The sequence below is a fragment of the Centruroides vittatus genome, unplaced genomic scaffold (genome assembly GCF_030686945.1).
Source record: "Centruroides vittatus isolate TY-2023 unplaced genomic scaffold, ASM3068694v2 contig_1388, whole genome shotgun sequence".
Taxonomy (NCBI): Eukaryota; Metazoa; Arthropoda; class Arachnida; order Scorpiones; family Buthidae; genus Centruroides; species Centruroides vittatus.
The window spans coordinates 400395-419207 of NW_027120871.1; the positions used below are offsets into that span (position 1 = coordinate 400395).

The following is an 18813-nucleotide window of genomic DNA, read 5'->3' on the forward strand; positions in this document are numbered from 1 at the left end:
TTTGTGCCCTTCGTGAAGCAGGGGGCTATTTTGCAAGCGAATAAATATTTCTGCACAGCTTGAATTTTTAATGACATTTATCATCAAACAATACAATACTTTTGATGTTTTTCGTAATTAAATTCTTTTCAAATGTCCAATTATTTTAAATTCTTTGAAGAACATTAAATCTATCATTAAAAGAGTATTTAATGTACATGTCAAATTTAATTAGCTTCAATGTAGTTTTATTTAATGCTATCATTAGTGTAATGCTTTTTTTTCTTGTTTTTTCCTTATTTTTGCTAGAAGTTAATTGGTTATGCATCATTTGTTACCTGTAAAATCTGTCCAAGAAAAGTAGAATTTGTAGAATTTACTCACAAGAAAGCTCATTCCGGAATAGTATATTTCATTAATGACTTGATAGATTTGACCTGGAGTTACTCTTCCGTAGAAGTAAATTTTATTTAGTTGTAATTTCTGATCTTGCTACAGAATTAAAATTGATGATTAAACTGTAAACACGTTCGTACCTATATTTTTAAAAAATTGGGTCAAGTTTCCTGTATTTACACTCTGATATAACGATTGTAAACTTCCACACTACAAATTTGAATAGAAAAACAATCTTTAGTTCAAATTTCCACCCATTTATCCTCTAATCCATAAATCAAGTTCATCGTCTCGGTTGTCTACCACTCTACAATACTCAAAAAGGTAAAAAAAAAAAAAAAATTGTACACTACATTATAATACACTTATCAACCAGTACCGTACAGTAATAACTTAATTAATGTATAGATTATATAGTTTCTAATGTAAGTATCACGCACTCGACTCTCACTAATCCACTACAATGCGATTTATAGCAGTAACACGAACACGATCCGGCTAATCACGCGAATTACTTTCGATAATTTGGAGTTTACTAGCCTATTTTAAAACGAAGAATTCAAGTTCAAAATACGGCAAGACCTAAATATTTATCACGAAAAATTCTAATTTCCATCCATTCACCCGTCTTGACAATCGCCTACTAAATCGCGTAACTGGCATTGTTACGCTTGATATATACGTGGTTACGCCTCACTTCTGCCCTCTATCGCTAGTTTAGAGAAGCCACCACACTAGTGCATGTGACCAGTCGAGCTAGGTATGCGGCGAGAGTGGTTAGACACGTCTCTGTGTAAAATCCGACATGAAACCTGAAATTGGGTGAGTTTACTCATAAATTTCTCATGGATTTTTAATGGGCGATTCAGGCTTCTAGTGTAAACAAAGCGAGCTTTAAACCCGAAAAAAAAAATTTGTATATTGCTAATGAATCAATAGGGCTTAAATCCGCAGGAAGTGTCACGTCCTGTTATGCACCTGTCTACAGGTGAGATGTTATGCAGTAGGTATGCAACGAGTACTGTAACACGTGTGTATTGTGTGTCGGGTTCGATATACGGGCGCATACTTGCTGATATTTTGATCGTCTCGTGTAGGGTATTGCTATTTTAGATTTTACAAGGTGACAAATGAAACGTGACATAGCATGTCAATGACCTCGTGGTTCATTGGACACGTGCGCTTTTCTACGAACGCTGAACATCTCGCTGTTCAAGACAGGTGAGCCAATGTTTTGATTATAACAAACAGTTGAGTTAAGGAAGAATTTCCTATTGTTTCTCTACTGGAAATTCTATAAGACAATTACAAGTGCAAGTTTGCACAGTTGTTACCATTGTAACAGGAATTTTTTCTGTTTTTAGGATAGAGAATACCTCTCGTGTTGTATTTTTTTGGTTTTTTCAATACTCGAAAACTATTTCCGCGCTTCACTTATCTTAAACGGGGCGTATCATATTCACATGGCTCCCATCAGAAGTCTGGAAGTATGGATCCAGTTTTTTGTATCATCTATCAGGTCCATGTACTAAAATTAATTCCATTTTTGTATCTTATATTACAGTTTTGCCCATTTTTATACACAATACACGTACTCAAAGTTAGAATAGATCCATTTTTATATACAATACACATGCTAAAAGATTAGATCCAGTGTCATATGTCGTTTTTAACACATAAACTGATCCATATATACCCATAATAATACTAGAATTAGATACACCTAGTATTACTATACAGATAATAATATATCATTAATTATATATAATCAGATCCATTTCTACAGATGCCATTTAAAAACTGGATCCATTTTGTATCGAAATAAAACTAATTTTCGTATCATAATACTAAAAACCGGATCCACTTTAAGCTCCGACGCTAAATTTATGTCGATTTTTACACGAATTTCAGCTATAAGATGTACTCTAGGAACCAAGTCGATTCAATCAATAACGAAACACTATAACACGCGAATTAGTCACAGTACACATGGAAACAAACGACATTGTTCGTATTTAATCTTTGCTATTTTCATACCCAGTGTGAACCACAAGCTATTTTAATGCAACGTGCCCATCTTTTTTATAATTACGGTATCAAAATCCGGTTTCATTCACGTCTTATTATTTATTTATTATTTTTTCTGGTGTTCTTGAATGAAGTTCTGTAAATTTAAAAATGTTCTTTCTTGGTTTTTTCGCCGTTGTAAACTAACAAACGTTCTCGATGACATCTGGTGCACGATTTAAATTTTCGTACCCCCGGGATAATTTTTGACAGTTGACGAGATAATAAATTCCAAACGTGATAATTCCCAACCCGGAAATACTAATCGGCATGTGTATTTTTCTATAATATACATAATTATTTTACGATGTTTCATCCGGAAAAATGAAAAATGTCGCTGTGAAATATTGCAAAAATATCATTGTTTTATCGTTTACAAACACTATTGATGTACACGTACCGTACAGTACGTGAATGATACTTCTATAGTAAACAAACATCCTCGATCTTGAGTGTTCCTGCTCCTTTTTTCTAGAATCGGTGTTGATATATACGCACTCTACAATACAGTTAATACTATAGAAGTATTATAAACAAATCAAATCGATAACTACAAAAATAATCGATTTGTTACGCCTTTAGGAGTGATACTTCCGTAGTAACAAAGATCCTCTACTAAGCAAAGGATACAGTAACAAGGGTTCTTTTTCTAGAACCCTTGTTACTATATTTGTATTTTACAGGATAGTTGTTACCGTAGAAGTATTATGAAATTGATAATTTTTGTGTTTTCTTGTTGTTATAACTACAAATCGTATCGATTTATTACATGTAGAGGTTACTTCTAGCGTAACAAATCCTTTAGAGGGCAAGTCCTGCTATAAAGTATAATTATAATAGACACGTCGTACGTCTAGTGTATTCCTGATGCTTGTTTCTAGAACCGTTGTTACTTTATATGTATAATTTGTTTTAAACATTATGCTTTTTTCATATCATTATTATTATATTTGTTTCCTATAAATCCTTTATTACCACACTTTTTGTAGGAGTATGAACTGTTATGGAAAAGGACCATATGGATATAATTCTAGAGAGCAAACTCTAGAATTATTGTTACTATCAATGCTGTTTTAATGGAAAGAACTTTATGGGCAGAGGCAAACTGTGTGTTTTTAATAGAAAGAACATGTGTCCGTACGCGTGCCCTTTCCAGAACTGTCGTAACTATATTTACCCTCGCAGAACTATTGTTAATTTATTATTATAGCAGCATCGTTTTTTGTGCCCTCATTCTGAAAGTGTAGGAAGGGTGGTAAGTTCGTGTTTACATGTTGAAATGGTACTCCACCTATTATTTTTCATCACCGAAAGGAAGTTATAATTTGATTGCGTAAAAAAAACATACTAATAGAGTAATGAACCTTGCCGAACTCGGGTACTGCCGAACCTCCTGTTTTTGTTTTTAAATATGCTACCTTAAACATGTCTAAAAACTTGAAACATGCCAACAGGATATAAACGAAGACATTAGCAAGTAGTTTTACTCATTGCAACTTTATTAACATGCGAAAAAATATAAAAATTGTTACTATAGTAACATCAGCAAGTGCTTAAAGGGGCCTTCTATTGTGTTTAAAACGATGTTAAATTGGCAGAGACGTGAATAGAATGGAAAATAGTTTACTAAATATATAATAAATTAAAAGAAGATTATTCCCGTAGCAACATTACCAAACAAAACTTGTTTTAGTGGTATTAAAGTGTGCCATATTAAACCTTTCGTAAGTTTAGAAACACGTAAACAGGATGCAAATGAAAACCCACACAAAATGCTGACAGTTTATAAACAACTTTGTTCCTATAGCATTAGTAAACTGATATAAAAATCCGGTCTTGACACCTGTTTAAAATCTGATAGGGCCGTTAAATATGCCGCAGACTCACTTATCTAACAGGATATAAATAACCCCCCCCAAAAAAAATTATACCGATGAGTCTATCAAGGATCATAAATTATTTCTACGGTAGCAAAAATTCTACAGGAATTTTTTGATTAGAATCCAGTTAAATCTATCAATCTTTTCTATTTTCAACCGTAAAAAATGTGCAAAAAATATAATGCTATTTGATAAAATCACCTTTGACCTTGTTAGAGAAGGAAGGACTTGCGGAAATAATACTATAATAGCAGAATATATTTCACTTTTCTTGGTAATAGCTGCTTCATCTGTATCATTAGAAATCATCCATAACAGAATGTTACTTATAAATGCTTTGATTACTGAACAGTTATATATAGTATCTGTATTGTAGTACAATATTATGCAGCCAAATTGTCAATTTATTTATTTTTAGTACAAAATTTCAGTTTATTTATACTGTAGTATTATACAAAAAGTTCAGGTTTTTAATTTACTTATAAGTATGGGGTGAGAGAGTAGTCCGAAATTTTATTCTTTTATAAATAATCCATATTTTCAGTTCTATAAAACTTCTAAATTTCAATCCACATATATGACCTACAGAACAGTCCAAAATCCCAAGCCACTCATATATAGGACCTACAGAACAGTCCAAAATCCCAAGCCACTCATATATAGGACCTACAGAACAGTCCAAAATCCCAAGCCACTCATATATAGGACCTACAGAACAGTCCAAAATCCCGAGCCACTCATATATAGGACCTACAGAACAGTCCAAAATCCCGAGCCACTCATATATAGGACCTACAGAACAGTCCAAAATCCCGAGCCACTCATATATAGGACCTACAGAACAGTCCAAAATCCCGAGCCACTCATATATAGGACCTACAGAACAGTCCAAAATCCCGAGCCACTCATATATAGGACCTACAGAACAGTCCAAAATCCCGAGCCACTCATATATAGGACCTACAGAACAGTCCAAAATCCCAAGCCACTCATATATAGGACCTACAGAACAGTCCAAAATCCCAAGCCACTCATATATAGGACCTACAGAACAGTCCAAAATCCCGAGCCACTCATATATAGGACCTACAGAACAGTCCAAAATCCCGAGCCACTCATATATAGGACCTACAGAACAGTCCAAAATCCCGAGCCACTCATATATAGGACCTACAGAACAGTCCAAAATCCCGAGCCACTCATATATAGGACCTACAGAACAGTCCAAAATCCCAAGCCACTCATATATAGGACCTACAGAACAGTCCAAAATCCCGAGCCACTCATATATAGGACCTACAGAACAGTCCAAAATCCCGAGCCACTCATATATAGGACCTACAGAACAGTCCAAAATCCCGAGCCACTCATATATAGGACCTACAGAACAGTCCAAAATCCCGAGCCACTCATATATAGGACCTACAGAACAGTCCAAAATCCCGAGCCACTCATATATAGGACCTACAGAACAGTCCAAAATCCCGAGCCACTCATATATAGGACCTACAGAACAGTCCAAAATCCCAAGCCACTCATATATAGGACCTACAGAACAGTCCAAAATCCCGAGCCACTCATATATAGGACCTACAGAACAGTCCAAAATCCCGAGCCACTCATATATAGGACCTACAGAACAGTCCAAAATCCCGAGCCACTCGTATATAGGACCTACAGAACAGTCCAAAATCCCGAGCCACTCATATATAGGACCTACAGAACAGTCCAAAATCCCGAGCCACTCATATATAGGACCTACAGAACAGTCCAAAATCCCGAGCCACTCATATATAGGACCTACAGAACAGTCCAAAATCCCAAGCCACTCATATATAGGACCTACAGAACAGTCCAAAATCCCGAGCCACTCATATATAGGACCTACAGAACAGTCCAAAATCCCGAGCCACTCGTATATAGGACCTACAGAACAGTCCAAAATCCCAAGCCACTCATATATAGGACCTACAGAACAGTCCAAAATCCCGAGCCACTCATATATAGGACCTACAGAACAGTCCAAAATCCCAAGCCACTCATATATAGGACCTACAGAACAGTCCAAAATCCCGAGCCACTCATATATAGGACCTACAGAACAGTCCAAAATCCCGAGCCACTCATATATAGGACCTACAGAACAGTCCAAAATCCCGAGCCACTCATATATAGGACCTACAGAACAGTCCAAAATCCCAAGCCACTCATATATAGGACCTACAGAACAGTCCAAAATCCCGAGCCACTCATATATAGGACCTACAGAACAGTCCAAAATCCCGAGCCACTCGTATATAGGACCTACAGAACAGTCCAAAATCCCGAGCCACTCATATATAGGACCTACAGAACAGTCCAAAATCCCAAGCCACTCATATATAGGACCTACAGAACAGTCCAAAATCCCGAGCCACTCATATATAGGACCTACAGAACAGTCCAAAATCCCGAGCCACTCTATATAGGACCTACAGAACAGTCCAAAATCCCAAGCCACTCATATATAGGACCTACAGAACAGTCCAAAATCCCGAGCCACTCATATATAGGACCTACAGAACAGTCCAAAATCCCGAGCCACTCGTATATAGGACCTACAGAACAGTCCAAAATCCCAAGCCACTCATATAGGACCTACAGAACAGCCGAAAATTTAAATTTAGTTGTGCGTAAGACCTAACGAACATTTCAAATTTTCATTCTAGGCACATATTAGTAGGATTTACACCAGGAAACGAATCCTTCAGGAAGTTAGACTGCGCTAGATACATACGTCACCAATATCAATCAAAATCTCCGAAGAACGAACCCCCCATAGGATCAAATTCTGTCGATGATCCTATTATAAACGAGTAGGTAACGTGAGAAAAGGGAATTTAGATATTATCTGGAGTTTCTTTTAACCACTCCTTCAAGTTTCTTTTCTTTTTTTTTTAACCAAAGCAAGTCGTGACCATTTAAAGAAGGACGAGTTAGGATATACTTGTCACGAAATTCGGTCACGAACTAGAAGCGAGAAAGTCTATAGTTCATCCTCGATAATTATATATCTCGAGACGTTATTGAGACCCAGAAACTTCTTTTATACCGTCTCTTCCCGTTAAATTATCCAGTTTTTATGTTGTTAAATAATAAATATATTATTGTTAACTGTTTACTTCCTACATTTGTTTCTTTGTATTGTTTTTTTTTTTTCCTTTCTAAAAATGCACCCTTTATATTACGGGGATTGAGAAATGAGGGTAAGAGTTGTTTCGTCCCCCTTTATGGCTTCGTAGAAGAAAATCTTAAAGGATTTAACGTATTTTATACAGATTTTACACGGCAAAAACAATGCTAAATTGTTTATTTCGTGTTATAATTTATACAAATGGAAAGCGGTTCGGATAAATTACCATTGTTTATAGTTATCCAGTATTTATTTACCACGGAAACGGGATTTGTGCTGGTGATTAAATCGAGAGGTACTTTACATATAAGGCCTTTCTGATATGTATAAAGATACCCGGAGGGCCTTTATTTGAGGCCTCGAGTTAAACTTAATAATCTTTCTGTAATTTTTCCGTATACTTTCCATGAAATATTTTAAATATAAGTGATTAAACTCTTTCTAAATCCGTAAGGATTAGAAAATTTATAGGGATCATGGAAGGATCTCTGGATATCTCTGAGGATTATAAAGTTAATCTGGATCACTCCGTGAAATTTCTAAAAATTAGAGATTTCACGGAGATTTCTCTACATTAGTAAATTTGTCTGGATCAATCCAGATCTTGAAAGATTAGAAATCCTTCAAGGATTTCTCTAAATCAAAAGATGGAGAACCTCTTGAGGAATTTCTAACGAATTCTTTCTGCGAATTTTAAAAATTACTTTCAGTTTTTAAATACAGTATACCGTATATTTTTCACAGTAATTATTTTTATAGTTTTCACGCACAATAAAGGTCTAAATCATTAATGGCGATCTAAAAAAAGAAATCGAGGAAGAGATTTTTCTACATTCGTAAACGAAAGTGAACCAATTTCTTTTTCCACGGGTTTATTTAAACTTTTGCAATTATGTAAATGGAGTTTAGAGAACAATGTAAATATTTATTTAACTTCTTTCGCTGTATTTTATTACCTTATTGTTTGCAAAAGAGTAATTTAGAAAGTGCGTGAAAGGAATAAGCGTGAAATCTGAAAGTGTAGGTTAGAAAATGGTGGAAGAAATTGAAAGTAATTAGTGAATTAATGGGAATTATGTAGAAAGTAATCAAATATGGAGATATTTGCATTGATTTTTACACATTATTAATAAAAATAATTTATCGTTTAATTTATATTCGTGCAGAAAAGCAGAAATGCCGACATATTTCTTTTTTCTGGTTTCTTCAATGCTTAATAATTTATAATGACTGTACTTGTTTTATCATTGCTTAAAGCAGAAACTGATCTCGTTTGACATTTCACAGACCCAAAAGTAAATTAGTGAAAATCTTATTAAATGTAGAAAACTATGCCATGGACAATAACATTTTTCTCCTTTTCCTTTTTTTATTTTTTAATTAAGGACGTGCGAGGCCTACTTAACGTTACCACCGCACATCACGAACATCATAAATAACGAGTTTTTGATGCGGAATTTCAGGATATTTATTAGATTTTTTTAAATTTATGGATAAATTAATTGTTGTAGGCAGTATCTTCCGCATACAAAAAAAAATAAGGATCATCAGAGACACGAAAAGTGAAACTTGCTACCAGGAAAATGATGTGCATGCAAGTGCGTGAACATAATCCTTTCCTGTTAACGCTTTGTACTTATTGCAATTGCATAAACGCTTTTCCGGTGGGTGAGTTTGTCACGTAGATGTGATAATGTACATCTTAGTGTATGAATTTATGAATTGAAATTTGTTTTCATCACGTGACACCTCCATGCAAGATCTTTTTGAGGGTTGAGTGGGCGTGATGTTTGCCTATTGCAAGGCCGCAAATTTCACGAACGCGATTAAATAAATTTAATATAATACTATAAATACACTTGATATGTATTACTGCTACTTTAATTTGGAAATTTTGCACGCTGATATAAGAAATTTATGAATTTTCTCATTGTCGTGACCGTCACGAACTCATTGTTTGCTGTTGATCCCTTCTCCATTTCCCCCCTCTGTTTTAATTAAACGAAGGCTAAGTGTAGAATTTTAAAGTTTTCCTGGTGAAGATTAATTTGATGAATATTTCTAACTTGGAAGCGATTTCAATTAGAGTTTGTGTGCCATATTTAGATGCCCAAATGACCCGCTAGCTAGTCATGCATTGTAGCGTAACGGTGATTAAACCTAAAACCATAAATCCGGATAACATTGCTCTAGAGATGGAGTGTTTAAAGAAAAAGCGGAAGTAGAGTGAGATGACCATTAAGAAATATGCTTGATTTAATTGAAAGATAAGTGTTCTACCAGCTTCCATTTTGATAGCTTGACTGCACATATACTGTACTATACTTGGCACTAAACGACCTTCAAGGACAATGACAATATTGACTTTGTTTTAGCAATTTTTTTTCTGAAATGTAACCTACAAAACCTTCCTTTATAATTAATAAAATTATGTTTGCATGTTCTAGAGAGTTGCGCTCAATTATTTTTTCAATTTATCTTTTTTTTTATATTTTTTTTTTATTCCAGTCCCATCCTTCAGAATGTAGAGAGCTCATTTTTAAATGTGCCTTCACGCGTTATTAGTCTAAAAAGAAGAGGCAATGCTCCTTTAGGATTTTCCATTCGTGGAGGTAAGAATATTTTATTTTATTTCCTTGTTTACAGGTTGATCACACTCATAAATTGGCCTTTCCATAAAAAGTATGCAGAAGATTTCAAATGAAATTGGAATTTTACATGCTTTCTATGCAAATTTTCTTCTTCTTTTCAATAGAGTCAAGCTCCAAAATTGGCATTAAACCTTAAACTGATCTTGCTTTGGCATTGTCAATATAGAAAACCCATGATTTTTAATAAGAACGAGCTCTTGGAGATCCAATTTTTGAAAGTTCTTGTGTTAAGTTCATTATCTTGTGACTTAACATCATTTGGTTGTGAGGTAAAGACAATGTATCTATAACTGGAAATATAACAATTTGCTATAAAATTTAATAGAAAGTTAATTTTTAGAATATAAAATGCAAGAGTGATCTTGCTGCACAATCACCTTGCAAGATTATACACATAAGTCACAAACTGAATAGACTTGAGTATGTATCCATTCGGTGACGCGTGCCTTCGAGTGCCATATATTGTCTTCGCTAAATGCCTTGTTACGTTTCTTCTAATCTAATTTAAAAGTACTTTAGACCGTAAAATTTCCTCGAGTTCAAAGAATGTTAACGTTTAGAAGGTTCTCCATATAACAGCTTTGATACTAAGAGATCTTAGACAATATATTTTAATTTTCTTTCTTATAAATTACAGGTTGGGAACACGGTACGGGTATTTTTGTTTCCGAAGTTCAACCCGGATCGGAAGCTTATCGTCAAGGGTTAAGGGTAAGGGTAAGGATAATTACATTAATTAAGCCATATGTTTAATATGGCTTAATGTAAATTATAGTCTAATTTAATAGCTTTAAACATGCTTTAAGTATTAGAGTAAGTTCTTTCATATCTTTATCAATGTTGGCTTTAATAAAGTTTTAAATTTCTTCAGATTTTATTCCATAATTTCCAATAATATTTATGGATATTTTATAAAGAAAATCAAATGAATGGATATGTTAGTTTTTAAAGTATTATGCTTAACTGTAATTAAATACATATTGTTTTTTTTTGTTTTATAGGTTGGTGATCAAATTATTAGAGTGAATGGATTTACCATTCAACGCGCCATTCATCAAGAAGTTCTAAATTTGTTAAAAGCAAAACTAGGAGTAATTTTAACCGTTAAAAGTAAGGATAAAATAACATAGAATATTATTTTCTTGTAGGAAAATAGTTGCAGATTCTAGTTTTCTGAACTTTTCCTTATACTGGAGTCATTCACTAAACTTGTTTGTATCATCTTGCATAAACAATATGCCTGAAGCTATTGTATGATGATTAAAAAAATCTTTTTTTAATATTTTATTATAAACTTTTCTTGCTTGCGAAATGTTTGAAATAAAATTAATTAATTTTGAAATATTACTATTTGTTTTTTAGGAGTTGGGGTCATTCCGATGAAAGAGTAAGTTTTGTTTTTAGGTTGCTTTGTTAATGTTAAGCTTTTGTATATTTGAATTTTTTTAATTTTTATATTATTGGAAAATAAATTGTTAAATTATCAAAACAAATTTAAGTTTATTATAAAATTTTAGCCTCATTAAAATTTTTTTTAATGTTATTTAACAAATAAAATATGAGAGGAAGTTAGTAATTGTGTTGTAAACAGATACTGAAAATATGGAAGAAAATTTCTAACAGAACATTAATTTTTCAACAAAATTGCTAAAAATATTTAGGTACTTGTCCCAACTGTAGGAAAATATTTTGTGACAGCTCTTTATGTTTGCTGTTGACCCACATAACTCTGCTTGGTGCTGCACCTGCAGAATATCTGTGCTATTTGCAGGACCGTTCCAAATAATTTTGGCACTTGACACAAACCTAAGAACAGCACCGAGGTACTTATATTTCTGTGAACGTTACGGTGTCTTTTTAGTATCTCTCCGATTTGGCACGTGAGGGGGTTGCCTCTCTATCCTATTTTTCATCAATGCTCTAGCTATTTGTTAACTGTGTACACATTCAGTGCTGGATGAAGAGAGTGAGAAGTGAGAAGAAAAAGAGTCAGAATGAGTAAGATCTTATTTGTGTTAAGCTGTGTTTCTTTTCGTGTTATACTTAGAACAAAGTAATTGAGAAGCCAAAGAACATTTGTCTATGCAACATTCTACTATCTTATGAAAACATACTGCTTTAAAGTCTTAAATGGGTGTCTGAGTCACTACAGTACATATTCCTTATTCTCTTGATTACTTAAAATTTGTCAATACTTACATATATATAATTTGAATGGATGAGGTTTGTCTTGTGTTTCACCAACGTTAATACATACAGGCTGTATGTCACAATTTTGTTCTTAACTAGAGAATCTCAATACAGTTTTTGCATACAGATGTAGGATGAAAATAATTCCTGATGTAAGCTAGTCATGAAAAACCTTGAATCAGATCAGATTACAAGATGATTTCACTTGAATACATACATTTGAATGAGTTTCTAGCTGATGTTTATAATGAATATTCTTGAAACCAAAAGAATTTAATTTTAAATGCATCATAGAAAAGATTTAATGAAGGATAGATTCAGTTTGTCAGTACACATGCCAAAAGTTTCAGGTCTAACTATATTTTAGACATAATGGGAATAAAGTAATGATAGTATCAGAAAGAACCATCTGTATGTGTACTAATAGAACAATTTTTACAGTCAATTTGTATAAGTTGCTTGAAAACATTCATTTTAGTTGGACTTTTATTAATTTGCATCATGTTTGCATCTTGCCTGACAATGCACCGGTGCACATTGCCATTGCCAAGGCTTCTGTGAAGGAGTATGGGTTTGAGGAGCTTGACCAGCCACCCTACAGCCAGACCTGGCTCCTAGCAGCAGCGCCGCTAGCTGTTTGAGCGCCCGTGTGCAATACCGATTATGCCTCCCCTGTTTCACTACGACTACCTACGCCGAGCTTGCCAGCAATACCAATTTGTCACCCACGTGCGGTGCACGCCTTGCACGCCCGCTTATGGTGAGCCTGGCTCCTAGTGATTATTATCTGTTTCCAAAACTCAAGGAAGTCTTTTGAAAAAGTGATGAAGAGTTGCAGGAGGCAGTTTATAAGCGTTTTGCAGACAAAACTGCAAACTATTTTTTCAAGGTTATTGAAATGCTAATTCCAAGATGTAATAAGTGTGTTGGACTGCAAGGAGACTATATTGAAAAAAACGGCATCATTGTTTTATACATATAACATCTAAAATATCAGACTGCTGTTATAATAAATGCAGATTTGAGTCTGGGCCAGAATCACAGAAATTTTCACAGATAGTTTGACCTGGATTTGCCAGACCTTCATTTTTTGTCATCTGGTTATTCCTTTTGTGGAGATAGACACGAAAAAAGAGTTTTTTAGTGCCTTTAGGGAAGAAAGAGTTATTAAAGAAAAGAACCTAATAGGCAACGGTTTTATTTTTAAGAAATAAATCAATGGTTTTAAGAAAATAGTTTTTATTTTAGAGAAAAAACAAAAACATTACTGTAACTTAACCTACATATTCACATTTATGTTACATTTTGAATTCATTACCACGCATATTCTCGGAAAATAGAAACTTTCCTACTTGGTTTCTTTTCCTATTACATTTTTATTAATACAATGAGGAAATTGATATTTTCAGTGTAATATTTGCTTTAAAACATGAAAAATGGTTAAAATTCAATATTTGAATTGAGAAAAACCATTCATCTGTAGCAATGTAAAAAGTTTTGATTCTTTGTAGGTCACATTCCTATAGTCATGATGCAAATCAATTTGCCTGTAGCAATATCAAATAGATTGGTAACATCTTTTGCTGTTTGTTTAAATAAAACTTTAATATTTTAAGCATACTTTGTATATAATGCTACTGATTTTGTTTTAGTTATTTGAAAAATGGATAATAATATCTGATAACGAAATTGATACAGTAAAACAATTACCATTATATTGTTCTTTCTGTCCTGTGGGCATTAAAGGGGCCTTTTTTCATGTGCGTCATGGATTCAACCAGGCTCATCAGAGGAGAAGAAGTGGAGATTTTCCCAAAGCCTGGAGAAAAGTTAGGGGCTTGTAGTGATTCCAAATTCTATAAAATTAATGTTATTTTTATTAAAGAAAGTAAAATCTTTCAGACTGCTTTTTATTAATGAAGGAACATGCTATACAATTTTTGTTTAAAAAATAAAAGGGTCCACCAGGGCCAGATTTAGATGAAAAGAGGCTCTAGGCTATTCCACTTATGAGGCCCTTTCACCTCCCACTTTTAAGTTTGTTTATTAGTCATATGCGTAGAATTTCTCCTTATTTTCGGTTCAGTGTTTTAGTGTTCACTGTTTTTAGAATAGTGTAATTTTAATTTTGCTAACAATTTGAATATAGGCTCCTCTTGATCTTGAGGACCTAGGCTGAAGCCTAGTTAGCCTATAGGAAAATCCAGCCCTGGGGTCCACTTTACCCATGTCTCATACATGCTGTCAATGGTCTGGGGGTATCTAATGGCCATTGAGAGCTTGTATTAGGCTTGGGATGGTCCTTGGAATAGCTGGGTAGTGAGGGGTGAAGGTAGAGGCTTGATATATCTGTGACAAACTGCTCCTGAAAAATTTCTGGTGACATCATCATTTTATAATCTTGTACTGCTACCTTTTAGTGGTTCAAATTAGGGATATCTCAGCATTATTATCAATTACTTTATAATAAACTAGCAGGTAGGCCCGGCGTTGCTTGGGCAAAAGTAATGGTAGTGAAGATTAAGATTATTACATTATAGTTAACCTTACCCGTTTTCACAGAATGCAAGAATTGGGTTCCCTTGTTTCTAGACTAATTAGAAAATTGTTAGATGAGTCTAAAAATATGTTCGATTTTCCGCAAAAACGAAAAAAAATGCATCTGTGTCTTGCACGTCGCTTTCTCTTAATAATTCCATTGTTACGTAACACTTCCATTGCTACTTAACACTTCTATTGTTGATGGAAGTGTTAAGACTTAATCCTGTCCCTGTCCCCGTGGGGAGGAATTTCGAAAAATACGTTTTTAGTGTGCGTCTTCGTGACGTACCCTGTGTACCAAATTTCAACTTTCAACTCCTTACCATTTTGCTGATTATTATTATTATTATTATTATTATTATCAACTGGTCTCGATTATATATATATAGATAGGTCAGTTTGTTAAAATCTTAAGAATCAATAAGAAATTAAAGCATTATACATTAATATGCCCCAGCAAAAATTTTGTGTTTAGAATAAAACTATACACATCAAATACTAAAAACCAGTAAAAGGGATAAAAAAGAGGAATATTTACTTGTACAAGCGTGTTGTCTGTTTGTAATGGTCATAATCAGTAGTCTGTAAGAAAAACAGAACAAGCAGTCAAATACTTATGTCATGTACAGTACATGTTCCTTTAATTTTAAAACAAAGTAAGAAACAGTTCGACATGGCACTTGCAGCATACTCTTTGCACAGTGATGTGCAGGTCAATTTTGATGAAGTGCATCTGTTTACATCATATGTCAAATTGTTCACATTTGAAATATTTAGAAGCACTTGAAATTTACAAGGCTGTTAGAAACCAGAAAATGGTCAACTTTAAAGAGACAGATATACTTTCTACAGCATGGAGGGCATGTCTTGAACTTCTGTCTTGTATTTTTACCTGCATATAGGCAATTCAATCTTAAATTTACAACTTTTAATTTACCTTGATAACACTACTTCTATGCACGTGTACATTTCAAATCTGTATTTAAATCTATTTGACTGTTTGTTCTGTTTTCCTAACAGAATACCTGATGATCATTACGAATAGATAGAAACATTGTATAAGTAAATATTTTTATTTTACTCCTTTTACAGATTTTTGGTATTTGGTATGTGTAGTTAAAAATTACGATCAGTGAATTTGCAATTTGCTTGATTTTTTTCCTTTACTCAATGCGATTCACATTCAGAGCTGGTTTCATGGGTATGTGACTTGTGCATTTGCATAGGACCTTGCACTTAAGAACAAAGGTGTCTTGTATAATATAAACAATGTTAAAGGGTCCTGTGCTTGATAAATAGCTTTAGCATCTTGAAAAGGTTCTACAAACAAGTTGGTTCTATGGAGCCAACTGTGTGCACATTATTAGGAATTTATAGTATTGTTGTCAGAAATAGAATATGATTTGAAGTCAAGGAACAAGTATTTTAATTGAAACTTAGCTATAATTAATATAAATTGTACTTACAGCTTATATAGTATATGTAAAAAACAATTCAGCAAATAGTTGAGTTACAGAAATAGTATAGATTACATTATATAATTTTAGTTAATAAGCAGTTAAACATATGTTACATATTTTATAGGAAAGATTCCGATCAAATAACATGGAAAATTATCGAAGGAACATCTCCTACAAGTTCAATTCTTGAAGGTTCTGTAAGTAAATTTGAATTTATATATAAAAATATATACATAAATGTGTACATGCTACAAAATTTTATTTTAAAGAATGATTTTTAAACATTCCAAACAATATTTTTGTTAATTTCATGTGTACCACAGTATGAACTTTTCTGTATTTATATGTTTTTAAGAAGATTATAAGAAGATAAAATCTTTTCATTTTATATATCTTTTTTTGATGATGAATTAACTTGCCTTATGTACAATTATTTTTGGATCTTGCACAATTTTGAATGATAATACTATATTAATTTATAAAACAAATATATAAGGGTTGATTAATAAATAACTGGCCAGTGGCAATGAAACATATTGAATGCATTTTATTTTACATTTAATCACCCTGGTTGTTGAAAATTTGCACCACTCTGTGAACATTATGAACAAGGATTTGATCTACACATCCAGAGCTCTTGGATCATCTTACTGCATGTGACTTTCATGTCTTTGATGAGGTAAAGAAAGCACTGAAAGGTAGGGTGCAGGTACAGGATTCATCCACACTTGGCCACTGCTGCTTTGTAACATTTTTTTGTATAGACTCATGAAGTTTGTGGAACTTAGTATAATTTTATTGTAATAAAAAATTTTTTTATATTTATTAAGTCTATACTTCCAAATAGAATGATGATGAAGACAGTAAGCATTATACTGTTAAGGTACTGCCATTTGTTAGTTGTTGTAGTTACTAATGATATTAGGAAATACGTTTGATGAATAATAGAAATGATGCATAATATACAGAAGTTTGAAAAGCAAGTACCATAAACTACAGGTATACCTCGAGTTACGTCGTTTCGAGTTATGTCGTTCTTGATTATACGTCATTTGTCAAAAAAGTAGATGGAAAAATAATAATCAAGTTTAAGTCATTTTATTCGACTTTACATCCGTTCGCCACAAATATTGATGTTGTAATATCACCAGAAAAGCGTTAAAAGCACATAAAATCATATTAAAATATGTACATTTACAGTAAATGTTAGTATAATCATCATAAATCCTAGAGAACAAAACATGAAAACATCTGTGTTTCTGTGTTGTCTTATTTAGCGGTCTTTAAGTGCTCATTATTGGTGTTTTCCACGGTAGTTCCAATATCTACCATTTAGCGTTATTGTCAGTGTCACTCAATATTGGTAAATTTAACATAAATTAGTTTATTTTCTACTATCGCAAAATAATTTTAATAACTGTATTTGTTATTTAACCTTAAAAAATTATCTTATTTTATAATGTCTTAGAGAAACCACATTCATAAATAAAGAGTCCATGATGTACTGTAAACATCACCAAATTGTAAACATGTATATTTACAAGTATGTACTGTACATGTACTGTACATGTATACTAAATTTACAAATACATGTAAATTGTGTACATGTATTTGTAAATTTAGATTACTTTCTTCTGTACTATATTACAAACAAATAAATTTTAGTTTTTAAGCTCAAAATGGATTCTTATTAACCATATATTATTAAAAATGCATTTATAAATAAAATACAGAACTGGGAATGGTAATTTGTGGTTTAGCCTAGTGACAAGTAAATTCGGAGACAAGTAAATTCGACTTACGTCGTTTCTCGACTTACATCGCATCTCCTGGAACCAATTACCAACATAAGGCGAGGTATACCTGTATATGCTTAATTACTTTGCTTATTAAAATCTCTTAAAATTATAGGAATATTTAAAAATCTTTAAACAAAATCAGATACATAAATCAATTAATTAGTCTAAGGACCAAAAATCTTGCCTCACTTGGTCCTTAGAGTAACTAATTGATCTGTGTATCTTGTTTTGGTTAAATATTTTTAAGCATTCCTCTAATTTTAAGAGATTTTAATAAACAAAATAATATTAAATAAAATTGCTGCAAGTTATGCAATAATGTTTGGGTTCTTGAAAACTTCTGTTAGGGATATTTCAGTTATAAATAAAGAGTCAGATGGTCAAGGTTGTAAATACATCAGCCCACCATCTAGGACAGGGGTCTTCAAACTACGGCTCGCGAGCACCACCAATCCGGCCCGCTGTAGCGTGCCGGATAAGCCAAGTTCGGCCTGCCATAGTTTATTTTGATTACATTGTAAATTTTACGATGCAAGTAAATCATACAAAATAATAATCAGACGTTTTTATTTAACGACCAATTAAGAAATGCAATAAGTGACATACGTAGATAATTCACACAATGAAATTAAACATTATAATTATGATTAATGAGATTTATGTATCTGTAACTTTCCA

The 18813-nt window shown here is 33.1% G+C and overlaps 1 protein-coding gene and 1 long non-coding RNA gene across 2 annotated transcripts in view; one reads left to right on the plus strand and one right to left on the minus strand.

The window, feature by feature from the left end:
• The window catches only part of LOC136968084 (uncharacterized), a 385441-nt gene that overhangs the window by 301004 nt on the left and 65624 nt on the right, over positions 1-18813 (minus strand). The gene's annotated exons all lie outside the window — the stretch shown is intronic.
• LOC136968082 (harmonin-like) overlaps positions 881-18813 on the plus strand; it is a 33746-nt gene continuing 15813 nt past the window's right edge. Inside the window, exons 1-6 of the mRNA XM_067262049.1 lie at positions 881-1197; positions 10003-10106; positions 10783-10862; positions 11147-11255; positions 11508-11532; positions 16461-16533. Coding sequence (XP_067118150.1) covers positions 1181-1197; positions 10003-10106; positions 10783-10862; positions 11147-11255; positions 11508-11532; positions 16461-16533 — 408 coding nt within the window. The 5' untranslated portion in view covers positions 881-1180. The remainder of the gene's footprint in view (positions 1198-10002; positions 10107-10782; positions 10863-11146; positions 11256-11507; positions 11533-16460; positions 16534-18813) is intronic.